This window comes from Diorhabda sublineata, chromosome 1 (genome assembly GCF_026230105.1).
Source record: "Diorhabda sublineata isolate icDioSubl1.1 chromosome 1, icDioSubl1.1, whole genome shotgun sequence".
Classification (NCBI taxonomy): domain Eukaryota; kingdom Metazoa; phylum Arthropoda; class Insecta; order Coleoptera; family Chrysomelidae; genus Diorhabda; species Diorhabda sublineata.
In genome coordinates, this window is record NC_079474.1 from 3222392 (window position 1) to 3243835 (window position 21444).

Sequence of the window (21444 nt, forward strand, 5' to 3'; positions counted from 1 at the left end):
ATCGTAAAGCAATTTAAAGTCTTTTAGAACAAAGTAAACCTTCCCAGTACCATCTGGAAACTCATAAAGTACACTGATAAATCAAATGAACTTCTAGAAAAATGTTTGGGGATTAAAAAGCTGCCTGGAAGCTTCATGACTTCTTTTAACTATCATAAAACACTTTAAAGTCTCTTAGAACCAATTAAACCTTTCCAGTATCATCTGGAAACTTCTAAAGTAAACTGGTAAGTGAAATGAACTTCAAGAAAAATGTTTGAGGATTTAAAAGCTGCCTAAAACCATTCTGGCATCTTTTGGGTATCGTAAAGTACTTTGAAGTCTTTTTTAGAACAAACTAAACCTTCCCAGTACCATCTGGAAGCTTCTAAAGCGAGCTGGTGAGTAAAATGAACTTATAGAAAAATGTTTGAGGATTTAAAAGCTACCTAAAATTATTCTGGCATCTTTTAACTATCTTTAAAGACTTTGAAGTTTCTTACAACCAACTAAACCTTTCCAGTACCATCTGGAAACTTCTAAAGCAAATTGGTAAGTGAAATGAAATTCAAGAAAAATGTTTGAGGATTTAAAAGCTACCCAAAATTATTCTGACAACTTTCAACTATCTTTAAACACTTAGAAGTGTCTTTAAGCAAACTAAACCTTCCCAGTACCATTGGAAGGTTATGAAGTTTGCTTGTAAGTGAAATGAACTTCAAAAAAATGTTTGGGGGTTTAAAAGCTGCCTAGAAGCCAGTCTTTAGAATCAATACAGTGAATTACTATGATAAGCGAAATTTTATAGTGTCTGTATGGTCTTCTGGAAAATGCGTGCCATAATTAGCGTACCAAAAGTAAGTTATGCAACAAACAAGTATGAGTGGCAACATAAATTGCTTGTGCAGACGATTGAGGCCATTCCGAGTCGTCTTTCCAATCAAAGGACGGTTGGTTTCTTAACTACCATCGTAAATAAAAAATGCTATTTTTTCCACTTTAATTATTTATTAATCTATTAATAAAAAAGTACAAGTTTGTCTAAAACATTGTAAAATCAAAAATCTGAGGTACCTATTTTGTGGTTGAAGTAAGGAAATAACCTAACCTATATTATAATTTCCGGTGACAGGAAAAACTCTCTGTCATAAGTACATTTTCGTTTTATGAGATTTCCCTGGAATAGTCTAGTCGACAAACCGTAAAAAAATTAGTAATTCATAAAAAATTACACTCCTTTGATTTTTCCCTTAGAGCTCGTAAAGTATTAAATTTAAAATTTTGAAAAACTTTAGTTTAAAAAAGAAGAAAGAGGTTAGAACGTAGATTGACTCACCCCAATAAATGAGTCAAAGAGTTCTTGATTCAAAGGTTACTATTCCTATTGGAATATATTTCTAGATGAACATTTACCCCTCTTAAAAACGTTACTTTTCATCATTTTAATTATTTACATATAATACTTACAACAAGTTTAAAACCCGAAGATTTTCGAAGTAATTCTCCCAAATAAAGATTCTGACCCTTCAAGGAACTTCTCTCCTTCCGAAACAACCCTTTCAGCAGGTAAAGCGGTTAAGGTAACACAAAATTGTTGCGCCTTATGATACACGGGTGTATTATTGACATTAGTACCAGGAATCGGCTGCAAATTCTCATATAATTTAGCAGCGGACGGTATTTTCTTATAGATATAACTTCTCTCGAGTTTTACATCGCCGTAAATAGTCGCAGTCGAAATACAAGGTATACTAACCCTTTTACTCCTACTCGTCTTTTGACAAGGATAATTATTAGCGCAAGATACCGTCGATCTGACGCAAACGGTGTCGTTGTACTTCAAACAAGGCACCGTCAACATCAAATCGGTCAAACACATCACCGCCCCGTCGTTCAAACAAATAGAAGACGTATTTGTAGGACAGAATAAACCGCTATCGCCATCGCAAGCCCTCAAATCGAAAGCTTGAAATTCCAAAAATTTGGGTAAAACTTCTTTACCCGAATAATAAGAAATCGGCGTATAATGATCGTACTTTTGGATAGTACCGTCAACGGAAAACCAATAAGCGTTCATGTAATAAATAGTAGGATACGCCATTATACCTAACCTATAAGCCATAAAAGCTTCTATGGTTTTATTCCCTGGGTTGTAATTATATTTTGGTAAACTTTGGTAACTTTTACTATTTGGTATACCAGTTATTTGTCTTTTATCCGGCGTAGTACTAAGGAATTTAATACCTGGTGTAACTAATATAGCTACACAAAATTCACGCGGCGTAGTAACATTTTGAGTACCGTTTACTACCTCGATAGTACGATAATAAACATTCTCGATGCCGTTACCGTAATTTTTAATAATAAAACTAACATTAGCGTAAACTTTAGCCGTTGATATACAAGGTATTTGTATTGGTAGATTTAAAGTTTGATTTGATATACAAACAGGCGATTTTAACTTATCACAGGCAATGGTACTATTGAAATAGTTAGTTTTAGTATCGTTATTAAACGATGTTGTGGATATATCAGTTACGCAAGCTACTGAACCATCGTTTAGACATAAAGAAAGCGTATTCGATGGACAGAACGTTCCACTATCTCCAGCGCAGCTCATCATTTGTTCCGCTTTGAATTCCACTTGTTCCGCTAGGAAATTACCTCCGTGGTAATAATGGAAAACGTCGTAGTGATCGTACTTTTCTACGTAATTATAATTAGCGTCGTAATTTAGATAATTATAACTAGGTTCTAACAGTTTTTGTAATTTATAACCTAAATAGTATCCTAATATATCTACCCCTGTGATATTTGTTGTATATTGGAATGGTACTTTTGGTTCTGTGGTAGTATTAGTTTTAGTTTCGTTTTTAGTTGGTAGTGCTAAAACGGTAACGCAGAAATTTTTAACGGAAGTATCGCCAGCGTCGGTTACGATTATACTATTATTAACATAGTTGACTCCAGCTGCGATACTGGCCGTAGAAACGCACGGTATACTTACGGATGTTGAGGATTTTTGTTTGCATTCCGGTGAGTTGTTACCTTCGCACGGTATAGTACTAGTTACGCAATTAAGTTTTCTAGAATTAGTACTGCACGGTTGTGTCGAAGAAGCGGATACAACGCACATCACGGCTCCGTTGTTGGTACACAACGGATAGTTACCGGGGGGACATAAATTACTGCTATCGCCAGCGCATGTCACGACGGCGTTAGGTTGTATCGGCGCTTCGGTAGGGATATTATCAGCGTTGTGATAATAATGATGTACTGTGTAATGATCGTATCTCGGTACGTATTCGTGATCTACGTACGTAGTACTATGGTAATAGTAACTAGGTCGATTTATCCTACCTAATTGATAACCTAAGAAGAAACCTAAAGAAGTACTACCGGTATCGTAGGTACTATAATGATAAGTAGTACGATAATGACTGGTACTAAACGGATCGTAGTAATTTGTATTAACAACACTTATTCCTAGAGCTGGTGGACCGTAACTGTAATAATGAGTCGAAGGAATGATCACGTGATGATTCGGATTGTAATTATTGTTAATTATAGTCACGTGTGTGTTTCCTGATGATCCTGGGGTGTAATAACTAGGTCGTCCGTAGTAATGATTGTTGTTGTTGTTGTTGTTGATTATAGTTGTCGTATGTGATGGTTGTACGGGATTAACTAAATGTTGTACGGGATAATTTGGAGATCGTCCGGAACCAGTAGTGAACGTGCTGTTTCTGTGTACTGCAAATAATCATAAAAATATTAGGAAAAAATGAAAAATTTAATCTTAAATATATAAAATTGTCCGATCGAGGTGTTTTTGAAATCATCCGAAACGGTTTGACCGATTCTCATGAAATTTTGTCTGTATATCGGGTAGATAATCTATTTTTCATCCCCCTAAATGTTAAAGAGTAGTCCACCCTTAACTTTTTTTGTAATTTCTTAGATAAATTTCACATACAACCCTAAATATTTGATAAATATAAACTTCAATGTTTTTGGCAATATTTTTATTTTTTATTATTATATTACGCTGATTTTTCCCCCCTCTACGATCAATCCCTATTTTTCCATCGCGATTTTTTTATTTTATCTACATATGCAAATTATTATTCATAATAATTTCGTAGCAGTGACTGTTATATGTATCATTTTAATTTTTCTGTGTAACTCTCATTTTAATTTGACTTCAATCATCAAATTCGAGTGCAATAATTATTAATTAATAACTGACGGTTTTTACTCTCATATAAATAAAAACGTGTTTTGAGCTCCCGCTAACGACGGCCATTACCGTACCTGTACATATTGTACTTAACATTTTTTGCAAATAGTTTTATTATTGTGAAAAGTAAGTCAAATAATAAACAAACGAATACAATATTTAGTCATTGTTCATTTTTTATAAGTTATTAACAAAATTTTGGCCTTAACCCAGCTCTTAAGGTAATCAATTATGAGTTTATTTCTATTATTCTACTTAATCTCAGTCATTTATCGTTTGTTCAGTAAAAAAATACATGAAAATCATAAATCGGCTCCCTAAAATGTTTTACATCATCAAAATCGTAGTCCTCTGGCATTTTTTAACATTTATTTAGATTTTAAATGGCTAATGATCAAAATAAACTTTAGACTTATATTCGGCGGATCAAAATGCATGATAATCATATTTGGTTGAGTTCCAAAAAATTTTTTATATAACCATAACTGACGAATTCCTTTATTTTTCGGTTTTTTCAAGTTTTTTTGAAATTTTAGGAATATACAGGTCGAACTGACCTCGGATTCGGATTCAGCGGGTTAAAATACAATGGCTTCGAAAGGTCCGGTCAAATGTACGAAGCACTTTTTTTTGTTTGCCGGTGTAATTATTATTTGTGTTGATTGATATAAACAAGATTCAAATGAACCGCGTAATCTTGTATAAGCGCGCACGCGCAGAAATGTTAATTGGAACATGATGATGAAAAAATGAATTTCAAGGAATGAAATCAAGAACAAACGACGAACAAACGATTTAGCAAAAAAAAGTAAAAAAAATCATTTGTCTTCGCCATGTTAAGAGAACTCGAGAATTTTAATTTGAAATATATTTGTTACTTTGATAAATATTAACCTAAATAAAGCTTACTTCCATTATTCATACAACGCTTATAGTAAGTTAGTTATTTTTATTGAACTAGTAAAATATTTCATTGATATAATTTATATGACAGAACAACGTTTGATAGACACATGAAAGTAGTCGCCATATTTAACCCAAATTCGACTGAAGTTGACAATGACAACCTGTCACTGTTAAATGTCAATGTCAAACAAACAAAATCGTCTTTTTTGATGATCTCATGGTCTTTTTCGTAAACTTAACGCAACTTATAAATTTATTATGGTTGCTATCATCACAAACATAAAAAATGTGGCGACCATGACCTCATTAGTCGTGTATCTTGAAAAATTTTATGTAATTTCTCGAAAATATCATAGAAATGTACTAGTAGTTCTTCAATTGACTTTACTACCTTTCTTGTAATATTATATTTGATTAGCTTACTTACCCACTGGTGGTTGGTACACTCCTGCATTACCAGGTCTAACTGATGAACCTACTGAAAATTTTTCGTAATTATTACACTCGAAATCAGTTTTTATAGCAATCGAACAATCAAATATTCTATGTAGTAAATCCAAGATCGAGCCAGACTCGCAAGGTGCCTCCTAGAAGCTCTACACTATTCTATGAATGAATTTTTGAATAATTCACTTTATTATCATCTTTTGACTCGCGACTAACACGAAGCGGAACGAGGGAAGACGAGTGAACACGATTGTACCTTTCCCACTCTAGCAGTACCGTTCTCTCTTAAACTCGTTTAAATACGTCAAAATTCTGATGAATAATTTAAAACTAATAATCTAGATATTTTAATAATAATGCATCTAATTGTTCTTGATGTTTCTTCTGTTTTAAAATTAGTTTTTTCAATAATTTTATCAAATCTTTATCAAAATATGAAATTGACACTGACAATGTGCAATTTTTATACAGGGTGTCCCACGACGAGTTGAAACTATCTGTATATGGCAAAATACTCATAGTAAAATCATGAAAAATTCTACGATTGACTTTTCGGATACGATCTTTTTATCTAAAATATTTTTAAAGATGGCCGACCTAAGGCTCTACCGGAAGTTGACTGTAACTTTGTTATTTTGAATGAAACACCCCGTATATTAATACATTTTTGAAATCTACGTAAAATTTTAGTATAACTTTGTATAAAAACTTTTTTCGAAAAATGCATACCTTTTGAGTTATTAATTTTTTTGTAAAAAATTTGACCGTTGCAGACCATTACAAATTATTTTTTTACGAGGATACCCTTAAAGATATGATAATTATTTCTGTTCGATTGCTTTTAGCAAGATCAGACGTATTTGAATTTATGTTGAAAAATATTTCATTTCATACAGGGTGTGTATAAAAAGTTTTCAAAGTTTAACATCATAAATAAAAAATTTCTTTATTTTTTTTAAATAGAACCACCCGGTTTTTTCTATTTTAATACATTCAGGGGTGAAAAATAAGGCAAATTCATGTATATTTTCCTAAACCTAAACCTTACCGTTATCCAGACATCAAAAGTTTTCTGTAAATTTGTAGAGATGCAGGCGTAGTCTAAATTTTATTTTGACCCGTTGATACAAGCACTAAGAAATAAAAAAATATATTTTTTCATCTTGTTAAGGTCAAAACAAAGATCAAATCAAATTGTATTCACTAATCCTATAGTCGTTTCCGAGATATTTGAAGTTATTAATTATTATTGTATTTTTTAACAAGTTTTAATGTATACCTTTAGTAGGCTTTGAAATAAATGACACTTATTTAACTGTCATCTGTCAATTGTCAATTTCTCGTTATCAATTAAATAACAGCGGATAAAGTACATGTTCTTGTAAAAACTTTGTCACATTCACCATGTAATAAAAGCAAATTTATATGAATTTGCCTCATTTTTTACCCCTGAATGCATTAAAATAGAAAAAACCGGGTGGTTCTACTTCAAAAAATAAAGAAATTTGATATTTATGAAGTTAAACTTTGAACACTTTTTATACACACCCTGTATAAAATGAAAAATTTTCCAACATAGATTCAAATACGACTGACCTTTCTTAAAGCACTAGAACAGAAACCACTTTCATATATTTAAGGGTATTTTCGTAAAAAAATAATTTATAAGGGTCTGCAACGGGGAAATTTTTTCCAAAAAAAATTAATAATTTAAAAAGTATACATTTTTCGGAAAAAGTGTTTAGACAATAGTATACTAAAATTTTACGTAGATTTCAAAAATGTATTAATATATAGGGTGTTTCATTCAAAATAACAAAGTTACAGTCGACTTCTGGTAGAACCCAAAATCGGCCATCTCCGAAAATATTTTAGTTCAGAAGATTATATCCAAAAAACCCAAACGTAGAAATTTTCATAATTTTACTATAAGTATTTTGCCATATACAGATAGTTTCAACTCGCCGTGGATTCACCTACATAATGAACAACAAAATAAGAATAAAATTAAAATAGAAAATGTTCTAATATGAAAAATTAAAACGCAAATTGTCAGTGTCAATATCAAATTTTGATAAAAACTTCGTCGCAACGTCAAATTTCATCTTTCTTTAAAAAATTATTAAAAAAACTAGTTTTAAAACGGAAGAAACCTAAAATTAATATATTAAAAGGTCCAAGAAACAAGAAATTAAAGAAATTTATTTGAATAATTATACATGGGTATCAAAAAGTTCTTACCAGGTTTGTAGTTCGATGTGTTATAAACGGGTCCTTGATAAAAAGGTTTGGTTGTATTGTACGTAGGGCGTATCCCTTGATTTATGGGTCTACTTGAATTATATTTTGGTTGATAATTGGGTTTACTCGTCGTATATACAGGTCTAGGTGTTTGACCAACTAAAAAAATATAAAAAAAAAAAATTAAACATCATTATAATCAAGTTGTACTTAATAAAAGATACTCACAGTTATTTTGATTGGAATTTGTGTAATTATCTGAAATAAAAAAATATATTTATCGTTGTGAACTCAATTAAAGTGATGTATCTCAATCACTATCTTTCATACTCACTTCTACCGCTTCCTAGTGAGGTCATCTTCGTCGTATGTATCCCTAGAGGTCTTCCATTGTTATTATTATATGATGGGGTTGTATGGAAATTAGAACCGTTGAAATGACGAGAAGGCGTCGACGAGTAGAAGGTTGCTTTAGTGGTAGGTGTTAAAAAAGGATTATAAGGTGGTTGCTTAGTGACTCCCAAGCCAGAAGAATGATTTGTTCTACTAGTACTCGTCCAGAAGGGATTGTACGGAGGTTGCTTGGTCGTAGAAGAAAAGAATGGATTATAAGGCGGCTGTTTACTAGTTATTTTAGAAGAATTGTAGTGTGGATTGTATGGCGGTTGTCTAGTAGGTGTAGTTCTCCTAGTAGGCATTGTAGTAACAGGATGGTACCTAGTAGTTCTTCTAGTAGGCATTGTAGTAACAGGATGGTACCTAGTAGTTCTCCTAGTAGGCATTGTAGTAACAGGATGGTACCTAGTAGTTCTTCTAGTAGGCATTGTAGTAACAGGATGGTACCTAGTAGTTCTTCTAGTAGGCATTGTAGTTACAGGGTGGTACCTAGTAGTTCTTCTAGTAGGTCGTGGGGTGGTTCGATAACCCGAGTTTCGGGTACCGTATGACGTAGAACTACGGGATCCCGATGAGCTAGATCCTCGAGAACTCGAACTGCGGGAGCCAGATGAACGAGAGGAAGAAACTGAAATATAACTAATTCACTAAAACTTTATAAAATTCGATAATATACAAAAATCGTCAATTTATGACTATTTAATCGAAGGTCATTATGCAGGGCCGCTCTATTATATTATAAAGTTCAAGTCACGTGACCAATTCATAACCAAGAAGTCGTTGAAAGGTTTCGGAAAGCAGATTTCCATCTTCAAAACCGTACAGAGCAAAATCTACTGGCTTATGATACAATAGAGAAGACAAAGTTGTACGAGGCCTTAAAATTTTTAGATGACTGACTCTGGATGGAACTGAGATCGAAGTATTGTCTGAAAATTAGCGGCTATCCGTTAATTTTTAAGGAAAAAAGGGGCTGAAGCGGGGAGATCCATTTTACTCCTTAACCTCACAATGGAAGTAATCATATAATCGATTGGAGAAAGAATCGAAAAGATTCGGTTTCTAGGTGGATGGCGGGAAGTTTAAATATATGGAAATACAACGTCAATGGATGAATCGTGGAAAAAAACCTTTCAAGACGGAAAACGAGGAATATAATTTTAAATAAGTGATAACGGATGATGAAACGAAAGAGATAGCGTGGAAGTGAACAATAAATCATAAAGAAGGAAAGCTGAAAAAAATATACGTGGTGTCCCAGTTGAATTTATCTGTATATGGCAAAATACTTATGGTAAAATCATGAAAATTTATACGTTTGGGTGTTGGGATACGTTTTTTTTGATCTAAAATAATTTCAAAGATTCGGTTCTACCGGAAGTCGACTGTAACTTTGTTATTTTGTACGAAACACCCTGTATATTAATACATTTTTCAAATCTAGGTGAAATTTAAGTATACTTTTGTCTGAAAACTTTTTTCGAAAAATGCATACTTTTTGAGTTATTAATTTTTTTGTAAGAAATTTGAGCGTTGCAAACCCTTATAAATTATTTTTTTACGAGGATACCCTTAAAGATACGACAATGATTTCTGTTCGATTGCTTTTATCAAGGTCAGTCGTATTTGAATGTATGTTGGAAAAATTTTCATTTTATACAGGGTGTGTATAAAAAGTATTCAAAGTTTAACTTCCTAAATATCAAATTTCTTTATTTTTTGGAATAGAACCACCCGGTTTTTTCTATTTTAATGCATTCAGGGGTGAAAAATGAGGCAAATTCATGTATACTTTTCTATACCTAAGCCTTACCGTTATCCGTTATTTCTTAGTGCTTAATAAAATTTAGACCATACCTGCTTCTATAAAAATTTACAGAAACCATTCAATATCTGGAAAACGGTAAGGTTTAAGTATAGGAAAGTATACATGAATTTGCCTTATTTTTACCTCTTGAATTAAAATAGAAAAAACCCGGTGGTTATATTTGAAAAAATAAAGAAATTGGATATTTATGAAGTTAAACTTTGTACACTTTTTATACACACCCTGTATAAAATAAAAAGTTTTTTAACATAGATTCAAATACGTCTGACCTTGATAAAAGTAACCGAACAGAAATCATTTTCATATATTTAAGGTTATCCTCGTAAAAAAATAATTTATAAGGTTCTGCATTGGTCAAATTTTTTACAAAAAAATTAATAACTCAAAAAGTATGCATTTTTCGAAAAAAGTTCTTAGACCGAAGTATACTAAAATTTTACGTAGATTTAAAAAATGTATTAATATACAGGGTGTTCTATTTAAAATAATAAAGTTATAGTCGACTTTCGGTAGAACTTGATCTTTGAAAATATTTTAGTTAAGAACATCGTATCCGAAAACCCAAACGTAGAAATTTTCACGATTTAACAATAAGTATTTTGTCATATACAGATAGTTTTTAACTGGTGGGACACCCTGAATAACGAGGTGATTGGGACGCGTAGCACAAAAAGAGAAATAGAGAATTAGAAGACGAAGAGGCAGGACAAAAAAGGAATGGATAGAAGAAATAATATCAGATTTGAAAAGAGGAGAGCAGAAACGGTTGGAGGGGTATGATCAAGTTAATTTCGTCATGAAAATCGCCCTATTTGCTTTTGAATATAAACGAAGCAATTAGAATGCATCAATTTTTTCATTTTTTATAAACTATATCTAACTTCCGCCTCTACGATTTTAGTTTTCGTTGCCTTTTAGGTTAGGTTAGGTTTAGGCCAGGTCACTTACGAAAAAAAAAAAAGGGTTTTGGTGACAAAATTGATAGTAGAAGAAAAAACACCGCCATCGTGTTCTAGGGGTTAAATAAAAGTTATGTGTATAAAATTCAACATTTTTTGTCTACGCGTTATTTTTTTAAATAATAAAAACACCAAAAAATCGGTACAAATTTTGTTTTTTCAAGGCTCGTCTATAAGCAACATTGTAGAGAATTGAAAAATCTACAAAATAAGATTTTATGAATTGAATTTCGATATTTTGTTGCTTAGATAATTTAACCGAATTTTTAATTTTTTTAATTACTTATAATTTGTTTAATTTTGAATATAAAGGTTTCTTATCCACTGAAAACCGAGAACTCGATGTATTTAATAAATGCTCTAAAGATTAGCCCCGTGGCCCCAATAGGTCCTTTTTTTTCAAAGGATAATTCTTACCACCGGATGGTCCTATCATCATTTGGAAAGTCGCGTTGGAAAGAACAAGAGTTGAACTAAATACATATCCCCCATCTTAGTTTTTTAAATATTTTTTTGACCTCAAAAAAGTGTTCAAAAAATGGTAAACAAAAAAGTTATAAAAAATATATTGTTTTTTAAACATTTTATAAAAATATCGTAATACCAAATGTCATATTCGGAAAGCCGGCTGTTTAATTTGGGGTAATGTTGGCTTTGTTTTTCAATATTAGGGAATGTTTTTTGCGTCATTTTGTAGGAGAAGCTTGAAATTTTTATTAATAAAAGTTTCAATAATCTTTTATTGAAAATGCGCATTTGGTAGCAGTATAAGTGACACTGTCACGACGGCGCCCTCAAAAATGCTCAAATTTACGGAGCGCTGAAAAATATTAATTATCTCAGTAACAATTGGGCCGATTTTGATCTTTTCTTCTCTGGGCTAACACGATCAGCTAAAATTACCTCTCACATTAGTTTTTTTGCTAAAATTAATAATTTAATTAAACATTTATTCATACTGGCATAAAATACTTTGCATTCTAGGTGAAAATACTTAATTTTATGGGGAAATATTTCGTATTTTCTGCTTTACTTGAACCCATTTATAGATTCCATACAAAAAATTCAAAAATACTCCTTTTTTGTATGTTGTTTATAAAAATATTTTTATTTGTACCCTAATACTGTGAAACAATAATTTTTTAGCTTGAATACTACGTATAACATAAATAAATAATTATTTTCAATTATTAAATAATTTTTCTATACCCTTTTTTGGATACTTTTTGAAGTCAAAATAAATCAAAAAACTGAGATGTCCTTTTAAAAAAGCCTCCTATGGTTTAATTGCCATTTTGCAAAAACTATTGAGGCCGCAGGACCCATCTTTAGAGCATTTATTAAATACATCGAGATCTCGGTTTTCAGTAAATAAGAAACCTTTATATTCAAAATTAATCAAAATATAAATAATTGAAAAAATTAAAAATTTTCTCCTTTCGGTTAAATTATCTAAGCAACAAATTATCGAAATTCAATTTATAAAATCTTATTTTATAAATTTTTCAATTCTCTACAATATTGCCCGTAGTAACAAAAACGCAAAAAACAAAATCTGTACCAAATTTTTGGTGTTTTTATTATTTAAAAAAAGTTTGAATAATTCATAATTACATAGATTTAAGATAATACTTTATTTTTAACTGTTTTTTTTTTCCAAATAGACAAATATATACGAATGTAAAAAACGATTTCTTATATTTTTATTATTTCAAAATTGTGTATTTGGTTATTCAAAATTAATCAGGATTGACCCGGCGTAAAGTTATCTCATTTGCGTAAATAAGTCTACCAAATTAACTAAATTTATCTTATGTTTTTCAATGTACCAATTCAAATACAACCGATTCTTAATATTATAGTTTCTTTCGAAAGCTACAGAAGTTCGAAAAGACATCAGATAAAAACTTAGACTTTTATCTATGCTACGAGAGCGGTTCAAATATGCACCGCTATAAAAAATTTTATCATTAAGTTACAGAGCTGAATTTTTCTAGATTTATAGACTAAATAAATATTAATCCCATGGCGTCAAATCGGGGGTATAAAGAAGGTGGTCCAATACCCAATACGAATATTCTTACAGCTACAGGAGACGCACGCAAAATTCTTAGCGTGTGAATTTATGCTCCAGAAGTTTTGGTACCTATCTAGCTAAAAATTTGCTACCTATGCTATTGCCCGTTTCTTCAGCAATACATAGCGTCAGATGTTGACGACATTCTTTTCGTTCATGGCTATAAGTACACTAAAAAACGAGGTTACGCGGCCTCGGCTCAAAAATTCCGATTCATATTTGAACGACCCTCGTACTAGTGGCAACAATCGATGGAAACAACAAGAAAAACGGATTTTTGAAGAAACTTTGAGGTTAAGTTTACATAAATGTACGTGACTTGCATTGGAGTAAATCGAAGATTTCAGAGGAAAGTGTTTTCACTTTAAAAATGTTTTTCTAAACATCCGAACACTAGCAGATATCGGTAAATCGTTAAAAAATTGATGTTAGTCAACCAAGGGCATGAAATTTTAATTTAAAACGATACTAATCAAAGATAATAATAATTTGATGAGAAAAATGTAGTTTCGTAATCTTCATAACAACATTTTTTTATTTGGAAAGTCTCTGGAGAAAAATATGGTTTAATATTATTAATATAATAATAGTTTGAATACTTACAAAACCCGCAGTCAATTAGATCTACATCTATTATTAAAACTATTAGAAACACACAGCAAATCCATTTCAACAACATCTTCACAACAATCTCTAAAAGAAAATGACTAGTGCGTTAATCTTCATATATTTCTGTGTTTAAAGTAGATAAAGTATAATTATTTGTTTATAAATTGATTGATAATAATTAGAGTGAATACATAATGATTAGTATACGAGGTGCAATTATAAATTACCGTTTAGCGAATGCTTTCGGAACTTCAGACGCCATTACGAAAAAAAAAAAGAAAACGTTGAACAGAAACAAATAGAATTTAGGTATCTGGACACCCAAATCGAAGCAAACTTGTTAATAATAACTTATAACAGGCATAAATGAGCTCCAGAAAAAAATAGGAAAATCTGGGAATGAAAAACATTTCAAAAGGAATTCAGATACACGTATATAAAACAATCATTGGACCTAATTGATTGTATAGAAAATTGTAAAAAAAAGACACTTGTCCTTTTAAGACTTTCTTATCTTCTTCGCCCTCCCAGTTTTCACATGTTCAAACCAGTCCAGTTGTCTATCATTAATATCCTTCATTATTATGTTTACATTTCCAAGATCTCAATCCTTGATCTTCCAACTTGTCCAAAATCCATTTCTGTAGCAATATATTTTCTGTACCTTCCCCACTTATTGATTTCTTCATTTATATAGCTTGTCCTCTAGGGTCTTCCCTATCTACTTCACCTTCCTAATTCCCACACATTGAAACCAGATCCGTTGATTCTTTAATATCTTCCATTACGTTTTGGTTACAAAGATCTCAATTCTAGATATTTTTCCACCTGTTTTCACCAGAAATTCATTTCTGTAGCAATATCTCTTCTGCAACTTCCTTTCTTCTTGATTTCTTCAATCATTCCGCTCATACAGCTTGTCCTTCCAAGATTTTCTTATCTTCTTCACCCTCCTAGTTTCCACATGCTTAAACCAGACCAGTTGCTTTTCTTTAATATCTTCCATTACGTTTTGGTCTCAAAAATCTCAATTCTAGATATTTTTCCACCTGTTTTCACCAGAAATTCATTTCTGTAGCAATATCTCTTCTGCAACTTCTTTTCTTCTTGATTTCTTCAATCATTCCGCTCATACAGCTTGTCCTTCCAAGATTTTCTTATCTTCTTCACCCTCCTAGTTTCCACATGCTTAAACCAGACCAGTTGCTTTTCTTTAATATCTTCCATTACGTTTTGGTCTCAAAAATCTCAATTCTAGATATTTTTCCACCTGTTTTCACCAGAAATTCATTTCTGTAGCAATATCTCTTCTGCAACTTCCTTTCTTCTTGATTTCTTCAATCATTCCGCTCATACAGCTTGTCCTTCCAAGATTTTCTTATCTTCTTCACCCTCCTAGTTTCCACATGCTTAAACCAGACCAGTTGCTTTTCTTTAATATCTTCCATTACGTTTTGGTTTCAAAAATCTCAATTCTAGATATTTTTCCACTGGTTTTCACCAGAAATTCAATTCTGTAGCAATATCTCTTCTGCAACTTCCTTTCTTCTTGATTTCTTCAATCATTCCGCTCATACAGCTTGTCCTTCCAAGATTTTCTTATCTTCTTCACCCTCCTAGTTTCCACATGCTTAAACCAGACCAGTTGCTTTTCTTTAATATCTTCCATTACGTTTTGGTCTCAAAAATCTCAATTCTAGATATTTTTCCACCTGTTTTCACCAGAAATTCATTTCTGTAGCAATATCTCTTCTGCAACTTCTTTTCTTCTTGATTTCTTCAATCATTCCGCTCATACAGCTTGTCCTTCCAAGATTTTCTTATCTTCTTCACCCTCCTAGTTTCCACATGCTTAAACCAGACCAGTTGCTTTTCTTTAATATCTTCCATTACGTTTTGGTCTCAAAAATCTCAATTCTAGATATTTTTCCACCTGTTTTCACCAGAAATTCATTTCTGTAGCAATATCTCTTCTGCAACTTCTTTTCTTCTTGATTTCTTCAATCATTCCGCTCATACAGCTTGTCCTTCCAAGATTTTCTTATCTTCTTCACCCTCCTAGTTTCCACATGCTTAAACCAGACCAGTTGCTTTTCTTTAATATCTTCCATTACGTTTTGGTTACAAAGATCTCAATTCTAGATATTTTTCCACTGGTTTTCACCAGAAATTCAATTCTGTAGCAATATCTCTTCTGCAACTTCCTTTCTTCTTGATTTCTTCAATCATTCCGCTCATACAGCTTGTCCTTCCAAGATTTTCTTATCTTCTTCACCCTCCTAGTTTCCACATGCTTAAACCAGACCAGTTGCTTTTCTTTAATATCTTCCATTACGTTTTGGTTTCAAAAATCTCAATTCTAGATATTTTTCCACTGGTTTTCACCAGAAATTCAATTCTGTAGCAATATCTCTTCTGCAACTTCCTTTCTTCTTGATTTCTTCAATCATTCCGCTCATACAGCTTGTCCTTCCAGGATTTTCTTATCTTCTTCACCCTCCTAGTTTCCACATGCTTAAACCAGACCAGTTGCTTTTCTTTAATATCTTCCATTACGTTTTGGTTTCATAAATCTCAATTCTAGATATTTTTCCACTGGTTTTCACCAGAAATTCAATTCTGTAGCAATATCTCTTCTGCAACTTCCTTTCTTCTTGATTTCTTCAATCATTCCGCTCATACAGCTTGTCCTTCCAAGATTTTCTTATCTTCTTCACCCTCCTAGTTTCCACATGCTTAAACCAGACCAGTTGCTTTTCTTTAATATCTTCCATTACGTTTTGGTTTCATAAATCTCAATTCTAGATATTTTTCCACTGGTTTTCACCAGAAATTCAATTCTGTAGCAATATCTCTTCTGCAACTTCCTTTCTTCTTGATTTCTTCAATCATTCCGCTCATACAGCTTGTCCTTCCAGGATTTTCTTATCTTCTTCACCCTCCTAGTTTCCACATGCTTAAACCAGACCAGTTGCTTTTCTTTAATATCTTCCATTACGTTTTGGTTTCAAAAATCTCAATTCTAGATATTTTTCCACCTGTTTTCACCAGAAATTCATTTCTGTAGCAATATCTCTTCTGCAACTTCTTTTCTTCTTGATTTCTTCAATCATTCCGCTCATACAGCTTGTCCTTCCAAGATTTTCTTATCTTCTTCACCCTCCTAGTTTCCACATGCTTAAACCAGACCAGTTGCTTTTCTTTAATATCTTCCATTACGTTTTGGTTTCAAAAATCTCAATTCTAGATATTTTTCCACTGGTTTTCACCAGAAATTCAATTCTGTAGCAATATCTCTTCTGCAACTTCCTTTCTTCTTGATTTCTTCAATCATTCCGCTCATACAGCTTGTCCTTCCAAGATTTTCTTATCTTCTTCACCCTCCTAGTTTCCACATGCTTAAACCAGACCAGTTGCTTTTCTTTAATATCTTCCATTACGTTTTGGTTAAATCCTTAAATCCTTTGTCTTCTTAAGTCTTCTCCATCTTCTTCACCGTCCTAATTCCCATATGTCCAAATCAAACCAGTTGTTTATCAGCTGCAGCTGTTTTGTGTCCTCAAAACGTATCAAAAAATCAGTTTTATATTGATAAATTATCATTTTCACTTTTACTAAAGTTTAGAATACTGAAACACTATGCGCATAACCTTATTGGCGACAATTTTTGCTTTCTTGGAAACACGTTTATATATTTTTGGGGTATGCTCCAGTTCCAGCTACAGTGAAAATGTATTTGTGTACGTCTATGTTTCTGTTGCTTTTGATCAGCATTAAGGAGTCGCGGCACCAAATTATCTCGTGCAACAGAGTACTTTTACGTTACTATTTACATAACTTTTTCTCGGTTTCTCTAATTACCCATCCACGTGAAAAATAATGTTTATTATGGTTACTCTTCATCGAAGAAATCTATATCAGTTTCGAAACTAATCAGATTTATGTAAAATTTCGACAGATACATCAGAACGAGCAAATATCAAATCGCAATCTTATTATGTGTATTAGTTTTGAAAAAGCGGTTATCTAGTATCACAAAAAGACATCCTTCACATTGAAATCCACCAAATCAAACGATTTCTTTTTCACGTGGCATAAATTTAGATGAAAATAATCCGTATTTCCAGTTGTATATTTTTCTTTGTTACTTCACATAAACAAAAATCTTGACAGTTGGTATTTTCTCTATTGCTAGTCGCAATACGACCTGCATCGGGAAAACGCGATTATTTCACACAAAAAAAAATACACGGAAAAGTTTTGAGCTATGAAAACGTTTCCGCAACGTTTTATGTTTTCTTAAGCGTGATTATGAAAAAGAAATTTAAAATGTTTGGATTCTGGAAACAAAGTAAGTTTTGTTTTCGTTTATTCAACTATACAATTTTTGAATCTACGGAATTTTGTTTATTTTTCAAGTAAATTCAACTCTACTGATCAACCAAATCGTTCTTATACAATGAAAAAATAACAATAATAATAATATTTTTAATAAAATCAATGAATCTGTCATTTAGTGAGATACAGAAGGTTAAATGTTCAAGATTTATGTTAATAGTTATTTAATGATTAGAAAATTGAGAAAAAACTGATGTCTTTTAATCCGAAACGGTAATTTAGGACGTCATTCTTATATTAAAGGCATAACACGTGATCCGAAATGTCGCTGATGCTTGAAATCGCATGTTTTATACGAGGTGAGGCCACGGCTGCACTGATTTGTCTACAGACGCGGTAGGCATCGCATTCAAAAGAGTAGGTTTCAGATTAAAAAGCTGACAGTCGTCAACATTTGATGTATACCTACTTTTTTTGTAGCAACGCTAATCTATTTACTCAATAACGTATAGTTTGTCCAGTTAATTGAAAAATCAAGTTACCTGATTGGTTTTGCCAACAACATCGGCCTTAACTAGTTTTTTGATGGATCTAATAGTGCGTATGATTGTCCTCTACGACAACTATGAATTACTCTGATCTACAAAGATTTTTAAGCAATGTGGTACCGAGAAAAATATTTCCAAATCAAATAGCAGTTCATCTTTAATATATTTCCGCCTCGATATAAATCAATCCGCTCTAATTACCAGATAAAATCGTAATGAGAATTTTAGAATTCCAATCTGTTAGTTGAACCACGTATTCACCCGATATGAATTCTTTAGACTATTTTCTGTGTAGTTGCTTGAATGATATTGTTTATAAAAGGAAACTCAAAAAAATATTCGAAGTTTTAAATGCTCATATTTGTCTCACAAAAAATCGAGGTTCCAACACATTGTCACTATATTTCATTGATTCTCGGAATAAACTTCTAATCTGAAATCTTCTGAACCATCCCTCGTACTACCATTGGCACTCGGCCTTTATAAAACTTACGCCTTCCAAATTATCTATATGGACCATGATACCTGGTCCTCTGGTCTTTTTTCTCCCACTCTGCTTAGTCAGGTCTGTTATGACTTCTCTACAGCAACTGTACCAATCAACAACTGTTTCTGAAACTGCTCTACTATCATTTTGCGCAAACTCCTTCATTGCAGATGCATTCGAGTCGTAATTGACGAAACTCTACAAGTTTCTTAGGGTCTATGCCTCTCGAAGCAAGAGCCTGACGCTGCGCTAAGTTCAATTCTTCTTGAAGATAGATGGGACCTTCTTACGCGACGATTCATATTCTTGAGACCATAGGATGACTTTTTGTTAAATACGAAGGGCCTCTTCTACCAGTCTGGAGCGACTCCAGCTCATATCTCTCGACTATATATGAATTAAAAACGCTTAGGTACCAATCAACGTCAAATTTTAGATTCCAACCCAGAACCACAAGCTACGTATTATCAAGCACCTTTGCCAATTTGGTTGTGTACATCACTTCTTCATTGTTGGAAAATCTCTGACCACCGAGACTTTTTTTTTTTTCAAATTTGGGAACAGAAAATAAACCGAGGGGGCTAAATCTGGCGTAAATCATGACGTAGCAATGCAAACTTTAATTCATTTATTTTGGCCATTACATTAAGGGATGTGTGATCTGGTTCATTGTCTCGATGAAACAACATTATTTTCTTTACCAAATGCGACCGTTTGTACGTTGTGAACCGACGCAATGATCTTACCTGCAGATGGAACTGTCTTTGCCTTCTTTGGAACCGGTTTTCCTTTTTTATTCCATTGTTTTTTGTTTCAATTGTGAAGTGATGAACCTACGTTTATGGAACGGTGCAAAAATTTTACTTTGTAAGCAAACGTGCGACCCATCTTGCGCACAGTTTTCTAGTGTCAAAATTTTCAGTTAATATGCGATGTACTGCACTTTTTGAAATGCCTGCTATGTCTACTAGCTCGCGCACTTTCAGTCGGCGATCATCCAGCACCGCTTCATGGATTTTCTTCGACATTTCTGGAGTCGTCACCTAATTTGGACCACCACTGCCTTGCAGGTCTTCGCAGGTCGTAAGGCATCATTTAAACTCTGATACCCAATATTTTACTGTTGATATCGAAGGAGCAATTTTACCTACAGTAGAATCTAGTTCAGCTTTTACGAGGGGGTACCCAAAAGTAACAGGAATAGCATTGCCATGGGTGGAGCTTTTGTAGTACTGATTTCTGCCGCCTGCCTAGCGCAACTCGTCGCCAGTTAAGTGCCGCGCGGGCCGTTGGCCAGCCACGTTATGTTCGTTACTAGTGACCGTTTTTGCTAGTGCTGTTTCACTGCTGCTTCGTTTTTTTATGATGGCAATTTTAAGGGAACAACGTGCCGTTGTGAAATTTTGTTTTCTACTCGGTAAAAATGCTGCTGAAACTGTTTTAATGTTCAAATCTGCTTACAAAGATGAAGCTATGAGGAAAACTCTGGCGTATGAGTGATTTTCTCGATTTAAAAATGGCGCCAAGGCGATTGATGACAAACCTCGCTTTAGACGTCCATGAACTACCCGAATCGATGAAAATTTTGAAAGAAATCGAGAGCTTGTGCGCTCAGACCGTCGACAGACAATTGATCAACTATCAGCAAACAGTTGACTGGTTCTTCCACCATGACAACGCACCTGCACACTCAGCCATCTCTGTTAGCCAGTTTTTGGTTAAAAATAACATAGTTCCGCTGCCCCACGCACCTCACTCGCCTGGCCTGGTTCCGTGCGACTTTTTCTTGTTTCCACGCATTAAAAGGGGCATGAAAGGACGGCGATTTGAAAACATTGAAGACATCAAGAAAAGAACTAGACAGGAGCTTGCAGCCATATTTAAAGATGAGTTTAGGACAGTAGAACCAACGCTGGAACAAGTGTATTACTTCTAATGGGGAGTATTTTAAAGGGGATAAGGTTGTTTTGTAAATATTTGTAAATATATAGCATTTAAAAAATAATTCCGGTCATATTTGGATAAAAATATTGTATCATAAGTGTACAAAATCACTGAAAACGGTCTTTATTGATGGCTGCAAACAAATATTGAACAACATGGCGTCTTCAAACTGTATAGATTTGATATTTGGTATTTATAAAGCAAATACCGCCATCTCTAGGTCAGGCCTGGGACCACCATCGTGACTTACAGTTTTTGTTAACATTTACTTGATTTTAACGGTAAAAAATGCGCTGAAAGTACGTAGTTTGTTTTTTGTTGTAAGTATTTAAATTTACAATTTAATGTGTGTGTCAAATTGAGGCCTTACCGACATTACTTATAAAACTCCCTTTGCAATCTAATAATCAGTATTACGATATGACATATTTTTACGTTTATTTTA

The 21444-nt window shown here is 32.9% G+C and overlaps 1 protein-coding gene across 2 annotated transcripts; it reads right to left on the bottom strand.

Annotated features, from left to right (window-relative positions):
* Positions 1-967: 967 nt before the first annotated feature.
* LOC130452356 (mucin-2-like) lies at positions 968-13813 on the bottom strand. Of its 2 annotated transcripts, none has more exons than XM_056791563.1 (6): positions 13677-13813; positions 8148-8837; positions 8042-8071; positions 7814-7972; positions 5553-5600; positions 968-3732 (listed from the first exon to the last, which is right to left on the bottom strand). In XM_056791563.1, the coding sequence occupies exons 1-6, from the start codon at positions 13750-13752 to the stop codon at positions 1454-1456; spliced, it is 3282 nt and encodes a 1093-aa protein (XP_056647541.1). In that variant the 5' UTR covers positions 13753-13813; the 3' UTR covers positions 968-1453. The 2 variants fall into 2 exon arrangements, with proteins under 2 accessions (XP_056647541.1, XP_056647540.1); XM_056791562.1 differs by having other exon boundaries at positions 5553-5603.
* Positions 13814-21444: the final 7631 nt, after the last annotated feature.